A 20,221-nucleotide genomic window follows, 5' to 3' on the forward strand; every position below is an offset into this window, starting at 1 on the left:
TTCAGAAGCATAAATATTTATTAGAAATTTCAATGGAAGCATGAAAACGTGCATGCCAGTGGGTATTTGAAAATCTTCAGAAAATTTTAAAACGATGCTTTGTTTCAACCAATGGCATAAAAAGTTTTTTCGCTCTTTGGTACTTACAGTCCATTTAAAATATATTAGCCATTGAGTCAGCAAATGTTTCTTTGATACGTGTCCAGTTCTGGTGCATAAAGTTTACATTCTTTTGCCATTAGTGTTTGTGGCTGATAGTCTCAGTGACTTAAAACCCAGAGCTGACCCAAATAATAGAAAAAGGCACTATGGAGAGAGAGAGAGAGATTTAGATGCATTAGGAAGACTTTACAAATGCTTAAGGCAATCGAAACAAAGAATAGGGTAACTCTATCTTGTACGTCACTCCTGGACGAGGATCCAGTGGAGACTGAACAGCTGTTTGAAGGCGTAATCATAGAGGAATATAGAATCAGATGGCATAGGAATTATTGAATTTGATAACATCTAGGATCTCTCCCAACCTTACAATGCTTGAATTCCATTATATTGTTGGAGAACTGGAGGGAATAGCTGTCTCAAATAATTTCTAAGTTATGACATATCAGCCACCTCACCAATGAATTCTTGAGAGACCAAGAACTTAGTCAACTTCTATCAAAAAAAGAATTAACCTTTAAAGGCACTTTCTCTAGAAAAACATGTTGGGTGATGGGAGCTCGTGGTTGACTGCTGCTAATGTGATTTTGGTTTTTATCCTTGGTTCCAAATTCAAAAACTCCTTTACAACTTAATTCAGGTTCCTGAAGCATGGTTCTCTCCTCTAGGTGGAAGATAACGGAACTATGAGAGTTTTGACTCGGCAGGTGTCACAAATCCATTTTAAATCTCTGTTCAGAAGCCTCGATTCAATTTGGTTTTATTCAAAATGTGAAGAGGCCCAGTAGGATGTGTTTTTAGGTAGGTTACAGTCAGTGGCCATTTGAAAATGTCCCATGGTAAATTGGAGCAATTTCTAGGAAGTTGCTAAAGGAAGCCATTGAGTATAATTATTGTTAAACAAGACCCAGCTTGAGAGCTGATGAAATGATGGTGGTGGTGGATGTTTCCGGTTCACTGTTATTTAATTGAAGAAAAGTGTTTTATGACAGTTTACATCCTTTTTAGAAGGGACGTGGACCCTTTGTATGTTCTTTCCTCCTCCTTTCTGAGAATTCCACTAGGATAAGATGCAAGGGATAGAGACAGCGCATAATCCAACATGGATTTCCTTGCAGATCTAAGTGGAAAAAGAAATGGACAGCCAAATCAGGGTTTCCTAGGGGCTCACAAAGAGGAAAGCCTTAGTGAGCAGCTTACAGATACTCTGATGGCAAACAGTGCTAGCGCCTCAGGGCCATGACTTTCTTGCATTTCATTCATTTATTTGTTCGAAAACAGTTATTGTAAACAACACATGTCAGACTCTATTTTAGGTGCTGGAGCTGCAAAGAGAAGGAAGAAAATAGTCTTTCATGCCGTGAACTCACACTAGAAATTAATATTTTAATCAAAGTCCGTTTGTAAAATAAGGACCAGTTCAAATGAATTCTGTTAAAGATTAGTTAGAAGCATACTTTACTGTATCTAGGGTATGACTGTGTAGAATCTCATTTTTATGTTGCAGGAAAGAAATTAAAGCAACTTATCACTACTGTTATTAAATCGGGCTTACAAGGAGAAAGGCAGATAGAATTGTGATGCTTTTCTGCCTTGCAAAGGGAAAACGTTTTTATCTGAGTAATAAATGCATTACATATTTGATGAAAATCATAAAATTCATCATAAAACTCAACGAGTCTACATAGTGAGTGCTTTCAGGGTAGGTCTTACACTGAACCATTTAAGAAATGTTAACGAGAACAGAACATTTACAAGAAAGCAGGCAGAATACTTATATAATTTTAAGGGTCTCCTCTGTACCATGAATTAGGATCTATATTCTTAATGTCTTTCAGTGGAATATTTTGCAAACATCCACAGTCCCCACTTGCACTCTTATGCAATAGACGATTGAAGGCTGTGTAACTCTGCATCTTGTTTCTGTCCCCATGTCAACAGTCTCTCATCCTGCTCAGGTTTGAGATCTACTAACCACGACGTAGAGCTGAGACTCTGGTTTCTGCTATGATCTTATTATCCAGGACTTCATAAAACAATATGGGGCTTGTGGGAATCGAAGAAGCATCAAGATGCTAATAATAGTAACACAACAACAACGATACGTTATGTTTGAACACTACTACTTACCAGGAATGTGTTAACTGCCTTACATGTGTCTTTTCATTCAGCGCTCACTACATTCTCATCATCAGTCTCATTTTTAGATCAGAAACCTTTCGGAGAAGATAGCTTAAGAGTTCACAGCGTCAAACATACTAATTGTGAGAGTTCAGATTGGAACTAAGATGCTTCTGACTGTACATCTTACTTTAAGTACTGTGCTGTATTGTCTTAGCATTCAGGTGCATTACTGCAAGGTGAGAAGGAGGAATTATGTGGTGTCGATTGTCCGGAAGTGATCCTGGGGAACAAAAGCACCCAGCTCATCCCCTCTGCCTATAAAGAGTGTCCATATAGAAGAGACTGGAATGTGAGGAGTCTGTTATCAGTCTGAGAGAAACAGTGGACAGTAAAGAAATTGGTTGAAAGAATGAAGTTGGAAGATATAAGGGAGGGACGTGACCCGAATGGATTGAAAGTCTACGCAGGGCCAAGTTTTAAAACTGGTGGCATAACCTACAGGAGAGGAGAGAGTAATGAGAGTTAGGTGTCAGTGGAATAGCAGTGAGTGTCCTGGGAGTTGTCTCGGTGGCACTTTGCTTTCCTTCCCCCAACACCTCAGGGAAAAGATGTACGGAATGTGGATAAGGAAAGCTGTGTTCTGGAGATTCTGGAGGCCCGTGGGAGTGACAGTTCTCGAGGAAGTCTCCATGGGGGACAATTGGAAGTTCAGTTCAGAGCCATGAACTTCCATTCAGAACGAGAAGCTCAGTCTTGAGGTTTCAGAGGAAATTCGTGAGAAGATGACACTGCCCAATTTCAAAGGTCGTTCACAGATTGCTGGGGTTCCATGGACCCCTAATACAGAGCTTAAATCAACATAGGAGTAGCTTGTAGTAGACATTGGCACAGAGGTAAATTTATTTTTACCCAGGTGATTCGTCTCTTCCATGCTCTACTAACTTTCGTGGCAAAATTTAATTTTAGAAAGCGAATGGCGGTGCTATTCCCCAGACTCCAAGGGACACGTTTATCATCCTCCACTTCCAGTCAGCCGTTCATGTGACACTAATATATTTTGACTCAAAAGGACACAGCGGAATGACTTGGCTTTCATTTCATCTCTGTACTTTTTCTTCCCCATAGTCTAGGTGTCTGTTTCCATGTTATTGATTGGCCTGTCAAATACCACATGGGAGAAGATGCAGGAGAGTAATGCACCAGCCAGGGTAGGCAGTGTTCCCCAGAGGAGGCCCAGCAGCTTGTCAGAAGTGTCTAGGGAGGCTCCTATATACACCTTACACGCCTTTGAGTACCTGGCATTAGCAGATGCTGTGGTTTATTAGGCACAATCTTATCTAGGAACAGAATCTTCAGAATAATAATTATATTGATAATAGCTAATATCTGTTGAGCACTTAAAATGCGCCAGACATTTTTCTAAGCATATCACCTGTATTGACTCATTTCACTCTTATAAGATCCCTGTGAGGTGAATACTGTTATTATCCCTTTATCCATGTTGAAACTGAAGCACAGAATTTCCTGATTAACCAGTAAGTGGAAAAACATTGCTTCAAATGTAGGTGATCTGACTTGGAGTTTGAGCTGCCAGTTTGCTGAGCTGCCTCCTGTAGCTACTGTTTACATCGGGGTCCAGAATAATGCAAAGGGGTTTTCCATCATGGACTCTCTGATTGAATTGCTCTCAAATTCGCTGATGGGCCTCATCTGGGGCAACATTTGGTAGCAGACCCAACACGAGGTCCCCTACTCAGAAAACAGGGTTTAAGCAAATTCCTGCTGGTGTTGGCAGAAGGGGGGAGCTGAGAGCAAGATAGTGAATGTGTAGGAAGGTGGATGGGAGAGTGACAAGTGGCTAGTGAGAGTCTCCATTTTCTTCCAACTTGCTGAGCTGGCCATTCTGGAGATAAAGTGAGATAATATGTGGATTCATTTGGGATCTGGAAAGTTCTGTTCGAATGACAGTTCCTGTTGTACATCTATGGTATGCTTCCTGTAAGTCAGGTGGGAGGCCGAAGCCGTGGTTCAGGAAGCAACAGTGTGTAGTTGGAATTCATGGACACGCATAAGAAGCTGGGAGGTAGAAGCATGTGGACAGCGATGGATGTGGAAAAGGTGGTACACACTGGTTAGCCAATGGGGAGCTCCCTGGGGGAGGGGTACAGACTGGTCTGCAGTCATTCTCTGAATCCTATTTCCCACTGTACCACTACTGCTGGGGTCTCGATACCTCCAGCCACTGGAGAAGACCAGGCTCCCTGCCAGTAGATCTTCTGTTATCTCACATATTGTTTCAGGAGAGATCTTTCTACCTCTGTCTTCCCCGGTCTCCCATGACAGAGTAGATAGGCCACACATTCGATGGCTCCTGCTACACTTGCAAGAAAGTATTTGCTAATTACAGTCTATGCAGGTCGCTGGAGTGAACTTGAAAATAAAAACATCAGACCATTCTTAATTTCTCAATAAGCATTTGGTACGAACATTGTATGGTCACTCTGTTCACTGAATTCCTTCCTGTCTATTCACATCTAATACCTAACACTCTGCTAGAATTCCTAGTTTTATTCTTGTTGTGAGTTATTGATTACCTACATATTGACCTACTTTTAAAGTAATTATATTATTTTTCTAAAAATGATAAAACCCAGTGTAAAAGAATCCTCAAATCTCCTCACGTGGAGATAGCCACTTGGGACCAGCTTGTTGAACATTCTCTCCAGACATTTCTCAACACCTACAAACTCCAAGATCCCACAATTTACATGAAGGAGATTCTGCCATATATAATTTCCCTTGAACTTTTTCACTTAACAGTATGTTATCATCAGACTTTCCTCTAAATAAACGTAGACCTACATACTCATTTGTAATATTTGCTCTGCGTTCTCTTGTTTGAATGTACCACAATTTACTTAACCGTCCCCCAGTTGATTGCTTATTGATAAAGAAAAGAGTCTGAGCCCTACATAGAGATCTTCTGAGTGACCTGACTCTGTAATCCAGGCTCTATGGCTTTGCCGTCAAACCCATGGGAATCTTGGCATCATATAGTATGAGGAGCAGGAAACTGATGAGTGAAGAGTCCAAGACTGCTTTCAACTGTGCCTCGTAGGAACTATGTGACCATAAAATCACTTTCTGTTTCTGAACCTGCTTTCCTATCTGTAAATGATGGTGGGGGTATGCGTGACGTTTAAGGTCTGTCCTACTAATTACAAATAAGGTGTCAAGCCATACCTCCCATCACGACTCAAATATGCATGTCAGCATTATTTAGCAATGCCCATCAGTGTCCAGTCCAGTGCCCAGTACCGAGTAGGCACCTGATAAACACACTTGGCTGAACGAACCAATGCAACGATTGAATCTGTTTCTCAGCTTTCCCTCAGAAACATCCATCTTACGGTTTTGTACTGGCTTTCTTTTTAATCCAGTCAACCTTAGGTATTTTTATCTGTCTGCCATCTTTCTTTAGACTTTGTGCACGTATATCTAAATCTGTGTGTGTGTGTGTGTGTGTGTGTGTGTGTGTGTGTGTGTGTATTGGGGGGGAACTATGTATGGCTGTGCACATATGTATCTGAAGTTGGATGTATAAGTGTTTTTTGGGGGTGAATAGAGTGGGAGTCTATATAAAGGAAGTCACTATACTTTGCCCTAAAATGAGGTTTTAGACAAAGATAATTAGATTATTTTTCTCTCCCTCTTCCCAAGTTGCAATGAAATTAAATGTGTGTGTGTGTGTGGGGGGGGGGCGGAGGGGGATGGTGTTAGAGATGGCAGTAGCAGTATTCTGACAATATTTTAAACGTATCACTCCTTTCTTCCATCCTTCTTTCTTCTCTCCCCTCCTCACATCCCTCCTTTCTTCCCTCCCTCCCTTCCTTCTTTTTCCCTTCCTTCTCTCTCTCCTTCCTTCCTTCCTTCCTTCCTTCCTTCCTTTATTCAAATGAATTGAAGAGTAATGCTATTCTTTCTACTTTACTCAGTTGTGACTTTTATCCCGTAATATAAGAGAAACAATCCTCTATTGCTTATACCAGTGAGATCTAAGTATAAGACAATATTAAGGACAGGTGGGGATTGTGTTATATTAATATATTGAAGAAATATATTGATCTATAGTGGTGATGATGAAAATTAAATTGTTTTTACTCAACTAATTCCCATAATTAAACTATTTTGAAAATATTAGTTAAGAACATCCAAGGAATCCAGGTAAAGATGTTGTAAAATGAACAGGCTGCTTCAGAAAGTTTGGTTCTACTCCTTTCCTTGTTTCATATTCTGAACCAACTAGTTTGTATTGAATTCTTTTAAAATGAATTACATACATCGTTCATTTCCTAAAGAAAGTACACTGTACATGTTCATTTTTTTTTTCATTTTGGGGTGCTCTGAGGCACCATCACAGGTAGTGTTTATTGCAATATGTTCTGACTGAGAAGTGCTCTCAGAGGTCGTTAGGGTGTGCAGGGCTATTTCCATCTCAGTCCTATGCTTTCTGGATTCCTGGTCTGCTTTTTTTTTTTGTCTCTTCTGAGGGTCACGCTGCCATGTTTGGCTGTTGCGGCATATTTGCCGACAGCGGTTCTTTAGAGCTCTGTGCCACTTCTCACTAGTTCAGATTCACTGTGTGTAATTTACTGTGGAACTAAACAATAATTAGTCTAATCTAATAATTGTATTAGAACTTTTAGTAAGTTAATAGCAAAGTTGATACGAGTGGTCTCCAGAAGCTTTTTCTGCTTATTTCCATGTTCTTACCTAAATTCCAGAAACTTGTGGTTTCTGGAGAAGTATTCTCCAGATAATTGCTGTGGTCTGGTAAAGAACCCACAGTTCTGGTTCGAACGTGAACTTTTTCTTCTAAGCGTGAAGAGAGGATATCGCCTTTACTCCCTCCAGGTGCATGTAACTCCCAATTCCACTGTCGTTCATGTCTGACTGTGTGGTTCTTGTTTTGCAGTCCCCAGTCTGTTCCAGACCGCCTGAGGATCCGAGTGAACAAAATCAGTTTGCAAGACTACGAAGGCTTCCACTATGACAAAGAGAAACTCCGGGAAGCTTGTAAGTTGCTAGGTTTGATGGTTAGACTCCTCTTGTGTCTGAAAACCATAGTCAGAGAGATGACCAAGGGAAGGGTAGGAACTCGGGAATCCCAAGTGATGGAACGTGGGCTGAAGAAAATGGAACTGGAAAAGGAAAGCAGAGAAGAAAATTCTTCTCAAGATGCCAAGTGAGGGTCTCTTGGTTTATGAACCACATTAGTTTCAGGTTTACCTAAAATGAGAAAGTGGTAAGTTGGTGACACCACATGGTAGAGTAGCATCTAGAAAACTCTTGAGCAGCATAAGTGTCTTCCTGGAGCCAGCATTACAAACACTGTCCTCATTCTTCATGCAGGTGTGACAGAGTTATCCATGAAGACATGTCCTACACTTCTAGCTACTTTGTGTTTGTCTGATATCAAAGAGCGGCCCACAGAATACTCCGTGTCATGATAAAGTGGTTCATTGAGGATGAGGTGCCCTTGTTTCTGAAATCTTAAATCCACTCAATATATGAATTACTTCTCAGTGTTCATACTTTCCATATACTTCTTTAAATATAGAACTCATGTTTAGTTTACTCCATCTGCCATTCAGTATTTATTGGGCACTTTTTACATTCCAGCCACTATTTTAGATCCCTGTCTATATCATGATATATGAGATAACTGGGTAAAGGAGGCCAGATGATATTAAGACCATAGGTGTGTTAAATGTTAGGGTCCTGGGCTCCTTCATAATTGTGGGGGCCAATAGTCAAATGCAATCAAGTCAGAGAAGATCAGGGCCAGTGCCCAAGGGCACAGGCAGGGATGCCAATAGAAAGATGTTTCATATAGAACCAGAGATTTATGAACGAAAACTCCAAACTAGCTCCACGCGTGGGCCTGCCTTGGAATTGTAGAAGACGCAAATAGATAAAACTGGCAGGAATGGAGTAGGGGAGGTGTTCCTGGGGTAATGACTTCCAAGCTCTGATTCCCGTACCTATAATGTGGAGCAGGGTTGAGTGGGTGGAAATCCTGAAACCCAGGGACACCGTCAGGGGTGTGTGCAGGAAACTTCAGATACGGAGGGGGCAGCGAGCAAAGATACGTTTCCACGGTAGTCCTGTCACTGAACCTACCAGGGAATTTTGCATGAAATCACTGCCTCCTCAGCTCCCTCCGCTGCTTCAGCTGCCTCACCCTCTTGGTTCTTTTCCTTCAGCATCAATACCCTGTAGTTTCTCCCTAGTCACTTTGTCCTTCACTCTTCTTTTGGTAGGAAAGTTTGAGGTGGAAGAGGAGCAAAAAGCAGAAAACCTCTGCTGTTCTCCCTCCCATAAATGACAGATTATATTTTCTAATGTAAATGAGATAATAAGTCACAGACTAGCACAAAATCTAATTGAACCCATAACGTGATGGACAGATACATTTGCAAAGGGAGGTGCAGCTACGATGTACATGAAACTGACTTTTAGAGATTACTAATTATAAAAAAAGTATTTTATGTTATTTCTCATTTCAAACTTCTGAAGAAATAGTTTAAACAATATTTGAAAACTGAAAAAAAAGAATGAATTTCATGTTAGTAATATTTTTAGCCTATCATCAATTCTGAAGAATGTCAGTTGGGAGTGGAGAAGCATTTCGAATTTTTGGCTAAACTGGGATTTGAGGCTTATCTGTAGATTTCAATGATCTGTTCTATCTTTTCTGTGCGTTATCTGTCCACCATTGCCAGAGGTAGTTGTGTTTTGAGTTTTTACAAGAAGATGACATTTTCTGGCAGGTGTTTTTCTCATCACATCCTATGTGATAAAACTTATGTGTGAAGAAACTTCCCATATCAAATTGGGGGAGATGACTTGGTATAAATATAAATCCAACAAACTCAGCAGTGTCTTTGAGACCCAAAAGAAATAAGAAACACTCAAAGAGGGAACCAAGGAGTTATATCTTTCTCAAGATTTGGGTTTGAAGAAAACAATGTATTAATTAGAAGTAAAGGTGGCCAACACAGTCATTCTACTTTTAATATATGGTGATTATGTTTCTTTCTTTTTTTTATTAAAGTTGATTGGTATGACAATTTTAGTAAACTTAACGTAGGTTTCAAGTGTACAATTCTGTAATACATCATTTATATATCACATTGTGTGTCCACCACCCAGAGTCAGTTCTCCTTCCATCACCGTATATTTGATCCTGTTTACCCTCATCTACCACCTCCTCCCCGCTTACCCTCTGGTAACCACTAAACTATTGCCTGTGTCTATGAGTTTTTGTTTCTTTGTTTGTCTTGTTCCTTTGCTGCTTTCAGTTTTATATCCCACATAACAGTGAAGTCATACGGTTGTCTACTTTTTCTGTCTGACTTATTTCACTTAGCGTAAAAATCTCAAGATCCATCCATGTTGTCACAAATGGCACTATTTCATCTTTTTGTATGGCAGAGAAGTATTCCATTGTGTATATATATACAATAGTGATGACGTTTCTAACCTATAGTTGCTCAGGAAAGTATGCCCTTTGGGTTATTATTTGTTTCTTACTCACCCCCATTCTTTCACTGAGGTCCAACATGTAGCTGAGCTCAGATTCATGGGGAAACTGGCAGAGCTCACATTGAGTCTAAAAGCAAAAATCAATTCAAGTCCATGCATGATATACATGCCGAAAAACAGATACATGAATTCAGAAGCACAAATTAAATGAAATGCATCTAGATGGGTTCATCTAGATAAAAGGAATTCTAGGCAGACACTCTGACCGGCATCTCAGAAGAACAAAGGGAGTGAATTTTCTTCGGTCATATATTTATTGTGAACATTCAAAATGCAAACTGGAGCAGGACCGCGTTGCTGGGTTTTAAAAAGTAGTTCTGTTTCTCAGTAATATACCACGTGATTCATCTAGGCAGCACGGGCTGTTTGCCATCACTGTTTAATAGAATCTTGCTCATGGGGCTGGGTCATTATTCATATGAGATTACAAATCGAATGTTTGTTGTCTAACAAAATCTTGCTTCTGTCTGTAAGGCAGGACTCCATGGTAATTACAGGATGACAGCTCTTTTAATTGCCCTGCTTATTTTAGCGTAGAAAAAGATGACTGCTATTTCACATACTTTGCGTCCCCTTTTCATTTGGCCCCTGGTGGGCATTCCCCCTAAAATAATAATACAGAAAGGGTTAGTCTTTGCCAGTCCCCCCGTCAGCCCCCCCATCAGCCCCTGCTGGTGAATTTCAGACTCATTGAAAGGAATTAGCGTCTTAGTCACTGGATTTATGAATTATTAACCCTCAAGATAATGGTTACGATGACTAAGGGAAGAAAGTCTATTCAGCTGAAGAGGTAGAAAATGAAGAGAAAGTGACCTTGTTTAAAAAAATTCTTAAAGTAAATCAATAATAATGACAGCAGAAACTCACTCTTATAATCTGAATAAAGTATACAAATGAGCACATAATAAAGCATGTAATCATACAGTTGTCAAAGACGGGCTGCCCCCAAATGATCCCACAAAGAATATTGATTATTTTGAATTAAAGTTACTTACTTAAGAAACTACCAGAGCAAGAAAAATACTGAGCTCTCTGTACCCCTCAAAACAGGAGATAAATCTCCCAGCTGAGAGGTACCTTCCTTGCACTTGGAGGCAGAGAATTCCCTTGTCATTAGAATTGAAAAACCCAGAGCCAAAGAGTCTGTACAAATAAACCTTATTGCTTCTTTATGAGTTTACTACCCAAGCCCAAACTTTGTTCGGATTCGTCAATAATGAATACCCAGACCTTGCTTAGATTCCTTTCTAATGACACTAACTTATTTTTTTATCCCGTCAATTCCTTCACAGATTTATTGTTTCTTTGTCTAAAAAGTATAAATAGGTATCTGATGCAATCATTTCTTTGAGCCTCATTTTATGATCTGTGCATGATATTACAACTACCCATGCACACAAATTAACTTGATTTTTCTCCTGTTAATTTAGCCTCGTGTTAATTGTATTATTTTGTTGTTAGTCCAGCTGTAAGAACTGAAGAATGGTAGGGGGTTGAGGTTGGGAATTTTTCCCTTTCCCAATATAGTCTAGGCAAAGGATAATTAGTTTTGAAAATCTTGTTATATTTCTAACTTGAAAATAGTTTCACTGATACATGGCATAGATTTTTTATATCTAGAATAATTTGATACTGGCCATGACTTAAGTCTATCCCATGTAAGCTGGCTAAAGTTTACTTCCAGCATTAGCCTACCCAGGATTTCTGAATTGCTATGTTAATTCATACAAGTCTAGGGCTTAAAACAAAAAGCAAAAACCAGTTTAAACAAATTAAAAACTGGTGGAGCCTATAAAGATAGAAGGGGACTAACATTTGTTGTATAACCAATACAGCATTCAGCAACCCTTTTACGTACATTAGCTCAGTATAATGGATGTTACCTCGATATTTATACTACATACCTATATACCGTATAACATGTAATATCTCAGTCTGTTATTCTCTGGTAAAGACTAATGATATTAGGATTGCCTTAATGGAATTTCCCTGTCTTTTGTTTACTGACTTAGAAGAGTCAGAAATGATTGGTTCTGAATCTCAGTTGCAACCTTGACAAAGTAATTCATTTCTCTGGTGACCAAATCTCTCATCTCTAAAATGAGAATATAATTGCAACCTCATAGAGTCCTGAGGGTTAAATCTAATGTTGTATATGAAACCCCTGGAGCGAATCAGACACATAAGCATATTCTCCGAAAATGGTTGCCATGATTGTGGTGGTTGCTATTGCCAAAGAAATGCTACGGTCACGCCACTCCTCAGTTTCAGGGCCGGAAGTCAGGCTCAGAGCAGCTGACCTCTTCTACACATAGCTCTCCCTTCAAGGTGCATTCAAAAACAGAATGGAAAACACTGATAAATATAATGGAACGATTCGGGGGAGAAAATATGAGTAATCATTCCATTTACTTTTGTTGTGTCTACTAGTACAAGGGATTGCTATGATGGCAAGGTATGAAACCTCTGACACATGTAAACACTGAATGGCTGTATTTAGTGATCTGGCCAGATATCAGCCAATTCCATTTCTTAAGTTTTAATAGTCTTATAATTGTGTCCCCTGCTGTCCATCACTGAATTTTTTTTTTTTAAAGAAAACCTTTTTATTTTGGAATAATTTTAGATTTACAGACAAGTTGCAAAGGTACTACTGGGGGTCCCTTGTTATGCTCCCTTAGCTTTCCCCATTGTTAAACATTTTATACCATGGTACCTTTATCAATGAAACTGATATTTCTTTCTTGCTATTAACCAAACTCTGGACTTTCTATTCCAGGATCCAATCTAGGACATCACTTTGCATTGGGTTGGCATGTTTCCCAAGTCTTCTCTGGCTTGTGACAGCTTCACAGTCTTTCCTTTGTATTATTATTATTTTTTTCTTTTTCATGACCTTGATGGTCTTGATGAATACTGGCCAGCGATTCTGTAGAATATGCCCTGATCTGGCTTTATCTGTTGTTTTACTCTTAATTAGACTGGAGTTATGGGTTCCTGGAAAGAATACTGCAGAGGTGACGTACGCTTCTTATCCCATCTTACCTGGGGGGTTATCTGATACCCACATGACATCCTGGTGATGGCAGCCTGGTCACTTGATTAAGGTTGTATTTGCTAGGTTTCTCCACTGTCACGTTACTATTTTTTCCCCCTTCCCCTATGCTGTTCTTTGTGAGTGAGTCACTAAGTCCAACCCATCTTCACACTGAGGAGAGGGAGATCACTGGATTTTGCATTGTTTCCAATTTCCATATTTGACCTCAATTTAATAAATATGCAAAAAATGTGGAGCCATTCACTCATTGATGCATCCATGCTTCCAAAACTATACATTTGTGTCAATTCTATGCTAGATACCACGCTAGATGCTAGGCATTGAAAGATGAAACTGGGAATCTAGCATTACAATATCATTTATTCAGTACACATTTATTGAGTGATTACTCTGAGCAAACAGTGATGAGAAAAAAACAGAAATCCCAACACAGAAATAGCCCCAGATTTGCTGGAGCTTACTCTTGTGATGATGACAACGCTAGGGTTATGGGAACACTATGTACCTATTTTTCTAGCAAACATCACTTAAATGGAATATATAAGCAAGGGTAAGAAAAGCTAATCTAACCTCTCATTAGTTGTATGACCTTGGGTAATACACGTATCCTTTTCAGGCTTTAGTTGCCTTCTCTGCTAACTGCAGTTGTGAAACGTGCTATTTCCTCAGAACACACTATATTATAATAAATCCTTAACCCTATGTAGATAGAAATTTACATAGAATTAAAAATTTTTCCTCCTGAAGTGCTTCCTTAGTAAAGTTTTTAAAACTCCAGCATCACTCATTATAATGAATGCAAGCATTGGAAAATTGTGTAAGTGCATTTTGCTTCATGACTTTGCTAGAAACACTGATTTTTTTTTTCTATCTATTGCTTCATCTAAAATTGAATCTTTCCCCCTCATTTACTAAGTTGACAACCGTGCTATTCAGTAGAGATTAGATCTCGTTTGCTGGAGTTTGGCCTTCCATTTTGCAATCTGAGTGAAATGATACCAGTCTGTCCTCCGAAGGGTTCTGTCCATCCCTTTGCGAGTGTGTTTATGTTGATTCTTATTTTCACAAGTTAACATTTACCTGAGTTTGTGCTTAGTTTGTTTACTGTTATTCTGTATCTTTTGTCTGTATCTTATATTTATTTTTTAATTAAAAATGTAATAATAAATAACAACAATAATAGGTAATGTAGTGTGCTATTACTGTGAGCTAGGAAATGCCTTAGCCTTTCTATACATTGTCATTCTCCCAACATCTCTGTGTGATAGATAACACTGTTTATCCCCATTTTACATAGAGAGCAACTGAGACACAGAAAATCTAAGGAAACTGTCCAAAGGCCTGGCATTCTGAGTACTTACCTAATCACTATGCTCTCTGTTTCCTCCAAATAGTTCTCATTTTCCTCTATAAAATACCTTTAATAGCACATTTGTTTTAAAATCTTTCACAATCCCATTTCAAATGCTGTTTTGTGTTTAAACTGACTTTGCCTTAATTTAGCATCCTCTGGTTTCTTGGCCAGGTTTCTGTTTTGGGGCCTCCTATCACCCCCAGATAAATTATTCATAAACTCAACAAGTATTTATTGACCACTTACCGTATTTCTGGTACTATTTCAAGGGACGGGGGTACTGCAAAATGCCCACTGTCATGGAGCTTATATTCCAATGGGAGAGACAGACAAATGAAGACGATAACATAGCAGTAAAGTGCTATAAAGGAAATAAAGCACAAAACTGACAAAGGATTCCAGTTTGGGGAAGGTGGTCAGGGAGGGGCTTTCTGAAGAGATGACGCATAAGGAGAGACCTAAGAGTCAAGAAGGAGAGCGGATGTGGATTTCTGGGGAAGGAGTGTCCCCAGACAGAGGAACAGTAAGTGCTGAGGCTCTGTGACGCAAGCATCCTTGGAATGGCTAACCAACAAGGAAGTTCATGTGGCTAAAACCTGGTTGGTTGGGTGGAGCGGGGTTGGGAATGATTTTGAAGCTGTAGGAAAAAGCCAGCTCATGGAGGGGGTTCGTAGGCCACAGAGAGAGCCTGGATTTTATTCAGAATGTAATGAGAAGGTACTGGAATTATTTGAAAAGATGTGTAGTACAGGCCTGCATTTATTCTGAATAATTCTAGCTGCTGAGTGGAGAATTGATGGTCGAGTTGCAAAGGTGGAAATAGGGTCACCAGATATCAGGCCAATATGATATTCTAAGTGAGAGGTGAGAGAGGTTGAGGGAGTTGGCAGGAGTAGCAGAGCTTGGGAGAAACAGATGGCCTCTGGGTCTGTTTTGGAGGTGATGCTGGTAGGATCAGAGGATGGATTTGCTGTACTCTGTAAGAGAAAAAGTGACCCGAGGATACCTCCCTCTGAGGTTTTGGCCTCAGCAACTTGGTAAGCAGGTAGGGAAAGTGTCGAAGGCCCAAAGGAGACCAAGAGGAAGCACAGAGTGAGCTAGGACAAAACAGGAGAGCTTGTTGGTTGGAAGCCAAGAGAAGAAAAATGTTTTATAAAACGGGTGACAGCTGTGTCAAGTGCTCCGGAGGGGGTGGAGTAAGAGACATACTAATTGGAGTTGGATTTGGGGAGAGGGTGGTAATTAGTAACCTCACAAGACCTTGCGGAGTGAAAAGTGAATAGAGTGGGTTTGTGTGCAAATGGGAGCCAATGAAACGATTCTTATAGCTTGCTCCTTTGAGGTATCAATCACACTGTAAAGGGAAAGAGAGAAGTGGGTGGTGGCTGAAGGGAGATGTGGAATCAAGGGAGGATTCTTTCTTCCTAATTTGTAAGAATGCACGGCTGTGTATGCTGATGTGTATATACTGACGAGACCAAGCCACGGGAGAGGAAGAACGTGGTTAGGAGAGAGGGAGCCAACCGCAGGAGCAATGTCTCCGAGGAGGTGGGAATGGGATCTCGTGCACAGTGGGGTCATGAGGACAGCATCTCCGAGCACCGAGAGGGAAGCACAAGAATGGGTCCAGATGCAGGGAGACTGGGGTATTTGGTACTAGGGAGAAGCAGCAGTTCTATTCTGATTACTTCCCCAGAGAAACAAGAAGCGAGCCCACCAGCTAACAGTAGGGAAGGGAGGGTCTCGGTGTTCAGGAAGAGAAGAGAAAGTTTGCAATTTGAAGAGCAAGACAGTGAGTGGCCATGTCTAAAGAATTGCTGAGCAGCACTTTAGATATGAATGACTGAATTCATTCGCTTTCATAAGCACACAGAGATAAGTCCTTGATTCCTAGGGGGTCCTGGCTTATAAAGGAGTGTGTTCTCTGTCTTCTAACTTCCAAGATTCAGATGCCAGGGAAATATTAGGCTGAGAGATGATGATCTCACTTTTCATATAAATTTTTTGTTGTCCAATTCTTTCTATGATCCAAAGCCTTGCTTTGCCTACAAGAAAATAAGTGCTTCCAGAAAGCTGTGCTGTAGTAGATGCTAATGTTAGGACAAGGAAACGAGCCTTTGTTATTTCCGTCCTTCTTTTATTGTTAAAACTTAGCCTTTGGTATTCAGAACAATCAGTTGCAGGTATATCGTTATGTCTCTGGCCAAAGAAAAATGTTTCCTTTTCGTTGGTTTATTCTATGTAAACACACATACACACATATAACGATGACCAATTTTTACTGCTTATATACCAGCCTTTTCCATTTTGTTGTTACCCTCCTAGGCTGACAACTCTGGGATAATATCAACTCAGATAGTAGTTAGATTTCTCTTTAAAGACTTTCTTCTAAGAGCCTTGTATAAAAGTTACCTTTATTTATTTTTTATTAGTTTCAGGTGTACAAAACAATGTAATGGACATTTATCATTTACACCCCTCACACAGTGATAACCTCCCTCCCCCCATCTACTGCCCCTCTGACATCGCACACAGCCATTACATTTCCACTGTCTCTATTCCTAAAGCTGAACTCCACTTCTTGTAACCATATATATATATATATATATATATATATATATATATATATATATATATATATATATTAAATTATAGTTGACATTCATTATTGTTCAGCTTCAGCTTCAGGTGTACAGTGCAGTGATCAGGCATCTACACCATCCCTGAGGTGGTCTCCCTAATGAGACAAGTGTCCATCAGATACCCTACCAAATCTTTACAACATTATTGATTACATTCCCCAAATTGACTTTCGTATCCCCGTGGCCATCTTGTGGTTACTGATTGTGCTTTTGAATCTCCTCACCTTCCCCCTTATTCATGATGTTAATGTGTGAGGGGTGTGGTGTCAACCACGGCAGTCGTGGCATCATACTTAGTAATTAATGACACCTAGTGATTGCATAGAGCTTCATGGTTCATAGAGGGCTTTTATACACTATCTGCATGCATCACCCCAGCAACACTGAGAAACATTGTCTCCCACAGGGTCACAGAGCTACAACGGCATTTTAATAAGAATTCCCATCTGCTTTCTCCTAATTCAGTACACTTTAGTACACAGCCTTACTCCTTTGTAAAAACATACGAGTAGCTGTGCACTTATAGAAATGTGTTTTTTAGAAGAGTTCAGGACCATAGCTCTTGTTATTGGTTGGGTTTCCTGAAAAATGGACTCTGACACTTGAGTTGTATGTGTAGGAGGTTTGTTGGGGATTCTCCAAGAGGGAATAACAGCTATGAAGAGAGAGGAGAATAGACAGGGTACAGGAAAATGTTCTGCTGCAACGCAGTTGCAACAGAAGACTCCCCAGGGACATTTGGATCTTGGATGGCCATTTAGAGTTGCCCAGTTGAGGCAAGGAGTATGGGATCCAGGACAGTCTGCCCCCTGGGAAGGAGCAAACCTTGAGTGAGGCAGCTTCCTTCCTGGAGACGGAAGCCGTGAGCTACCAGCAAGGCCAACACTTCCGGCAGCTGAGGGAATGAGGGCCTCAGTGCCACTATGGACCTGGGTGGGGGGCACTTCAGTTCCGAAAGCATCGTCTTGTCTACGTAACTCAGCACCTGATATTTTAACTAAGCCAGGAAGGTACCACCCACACGCAAAAATCCTTGTGTTCATTCATTCACTTCTTCATTAACAGCTATTTATTGAACACCTACTATGTACCAAGCATTGTTCTAGGTACTGGGGATTAGGCTCATATGATCAGTAACCTCCAAATTTCTCTCTGTATATCTTTTGGCCTAACCTCCCTACTATTCCAATTTCAGGGAATTGGAATATAACTTAATTACTTTCTTGAGATGTGTCAGAATTAGCTAAGTAAAATAAAACCTAAAATGTTAGTGCTGACCTTTTCTTAAAAGTTCTTTCTGGCATGAACTAGTGTCAAGCCAAAGAGTCTCCATGTGGAATGGAGTAATTAACATTGGAAACCTAAATGCAAGACTGTTTAAGTTTCGGGCTATTTCTAGCCTAACACCATAGTCAGAGATAACTCCAGTTTTTCATCCTCAACAAGATGGACATTTTTATATACTCTCTCAATTTATCAGTAAAGATATTGAACTGAATAGAACCAAGGACAGAAATATGTGCTAGTCTGAAAATAACCTCTCTACAGATTGACTCAGAAGCACAATTTTATGTGCTAGTTTCACGGGTAAAAGCAGTAGGTCTTTCATCATGCATATTGGTGGAAACCACTCTTTCATAAGACTTCGTAGGTTTACTGAATCAGTGATCGCTGCCACTCTCCTGGAGTCACTGATAAGCAGAATTTGAGTCCCCTAGGTTGGCAGATGCTAGGGATGTATTTGCTTAAAACTGCCCAATTCCACATCTCTACATGGCAGCTGTCTGTGCATAATTAGTTTACTCTCTTTGCTTCCAGAAAGAGACTTAGGCCCCGTCAGCAGATTTTAGGAAGTCTGTCTGTCATTAATTCTCAACATGTATCCAATCAACTCAGAAATTCAGAGCTGCGTGACTAATGTGTCCCCAGCATCTCACTCTTGGTGACCTTGCCCATCACCACACAATGTAATGGGCAGTATGATTTTTAAATTGTGAAAGAGATTTGAACCATCAAATGGTGAGAGACACTAACCATCATTCTGAATAGTTAAGCTTTGGGTACAGTTACGAATCTTTGCTTTTGGATGCATAATATTTCATTTGAAATATTCCACATTTATTTGGCTGGCCTGGCCGTGGAGCCAAGATTCCAATGTCACAGATAAGTATTTGTTATCTCCCTCCCAAATACTAGAGCACTGGCAGTAAATTATCAGTGGTGGTTCTGCCCTGTGTCTGGGGAATTTTTGCAAATATTACCTTCCCGATAAATGTACCTGGAAAACAATTACATTGTTTTCTAATACCCATTGTCAAGTGTATTCTAGAACCTCACGGTCAAAAGCTACGTTCACATTTAACACTGGGAATGAACTCCAAGGAGTTTTATGTCATTTTCTTGTACCAGAATTTTATTGCATGTGGCATTAGGGATCTTCATTGAAATGGAAACCTTCCATCAAAAATAGAAATTTGCATCATTGTTCGTGAACTTTCATATGAAGTTGGAAGATGATGATATTTCATGGAACTGTTTGATCTGGACCTTTGGTTTTTATTATTTATTAGAAGAGAATCTTGGGCCTTTTGCTGTACTTTCCCCCTGGTTTATCACTGGTAAAATGGGAACCTAATTCATCAGCAATAGGACAAAAGAAAACTCATGCAATTTTGAACATGCTAGCCATGATTGGATTGCATTTTCCATCTGACTCCTTGTATCTTTGTTCAGAAGACTGCTTTAACATCTTTTTTTTTCTGGATTTTTCTCTCACTTCTGCTTTTCTGTTTATCATGTCCTGTATGGTGATGATTGAAAGGAGAAAAAGAAAAGGATTTGTCACTAATTCCTAGTTCCTGAGGTGTTGGAAGTTAGGCTTTCGATGGATGTCTGGGAAGTCCTGGCCTCCCCTTTCCTCCTCCTTCCTCTCTCTACTCTTGGTTCTCCAGGCTTGAGAACAGTCTTTCCCCAATGCTGTCTGGAACAACATTCTAACATTCTAATGCAGAGACCCCTTTCAGATATTTTAGGTGTTATCAGATGTTTTTGAGACATTTATCAGTGGTCTTTGTCATTCATCATTACGAGGGCCACTTTCTTTTATATTCATTATCCGCCCTTCTCTCTCTCTCTCTCTCTCTCTCTCTCTCTCTCTCAATCTCAATCTCAATCTCAATCTCAATCTTTCCTGCCTTCTTTGATTTCCTGCAGTCTCTCTAGCTCAGCAGGCCTCCGTTCACTGTGCTATCAGGCAAGTTCGAAAAAGGTTGTAAC

The 20,221-nt window shown here is 40.0% G+C and overlaps 1 protein-coding gene across 14 annotated transcripts in view; it reads left to right on the forward strand.

The window, feature by feature from the left end:
* Positions 1-20,221, forward strand: part of DGKI (diacylglycerol kinase iota) — a 377,839-nt gene that overhangs the window by 259,256 nt on the left and 98,362 nt on the right. For all 14 annotated transcript variants that reach the window (XR_012490351.2, XR_012490352.2, XM_074315319.2 and 11 more), the window contains one exon: positions 7,259-7,359. Coding sequence is in view for 12 of the 14 variants with exons in the window: in XM_074315319.2 (XP_074171420.2) it covers positions 7,259-7,359 (101 nt within the window). In the remaining 2 variants the exon portion in view is untranslated. The remainder of the gene's footprint in view (positions 1-7,258; positions 7,360-20,221) is intronic.

The sequence above is a fragment of the Rhinolophus sinicus genome, chromosome 8 (assembly GCF_057876585.1).
Source record: "Rhinolophus sinicus isolate RSI-liver-muscle chromosome 8, RSI-T2T, whole genome shotgun sequence".
NCBI classification, from domain to species: Eukaryota; Metazoa; Chordata; class Mammalia; order Chiroptera; family Rhinolophidae; genus Rhinolophus; species Rhinolophus sinicus.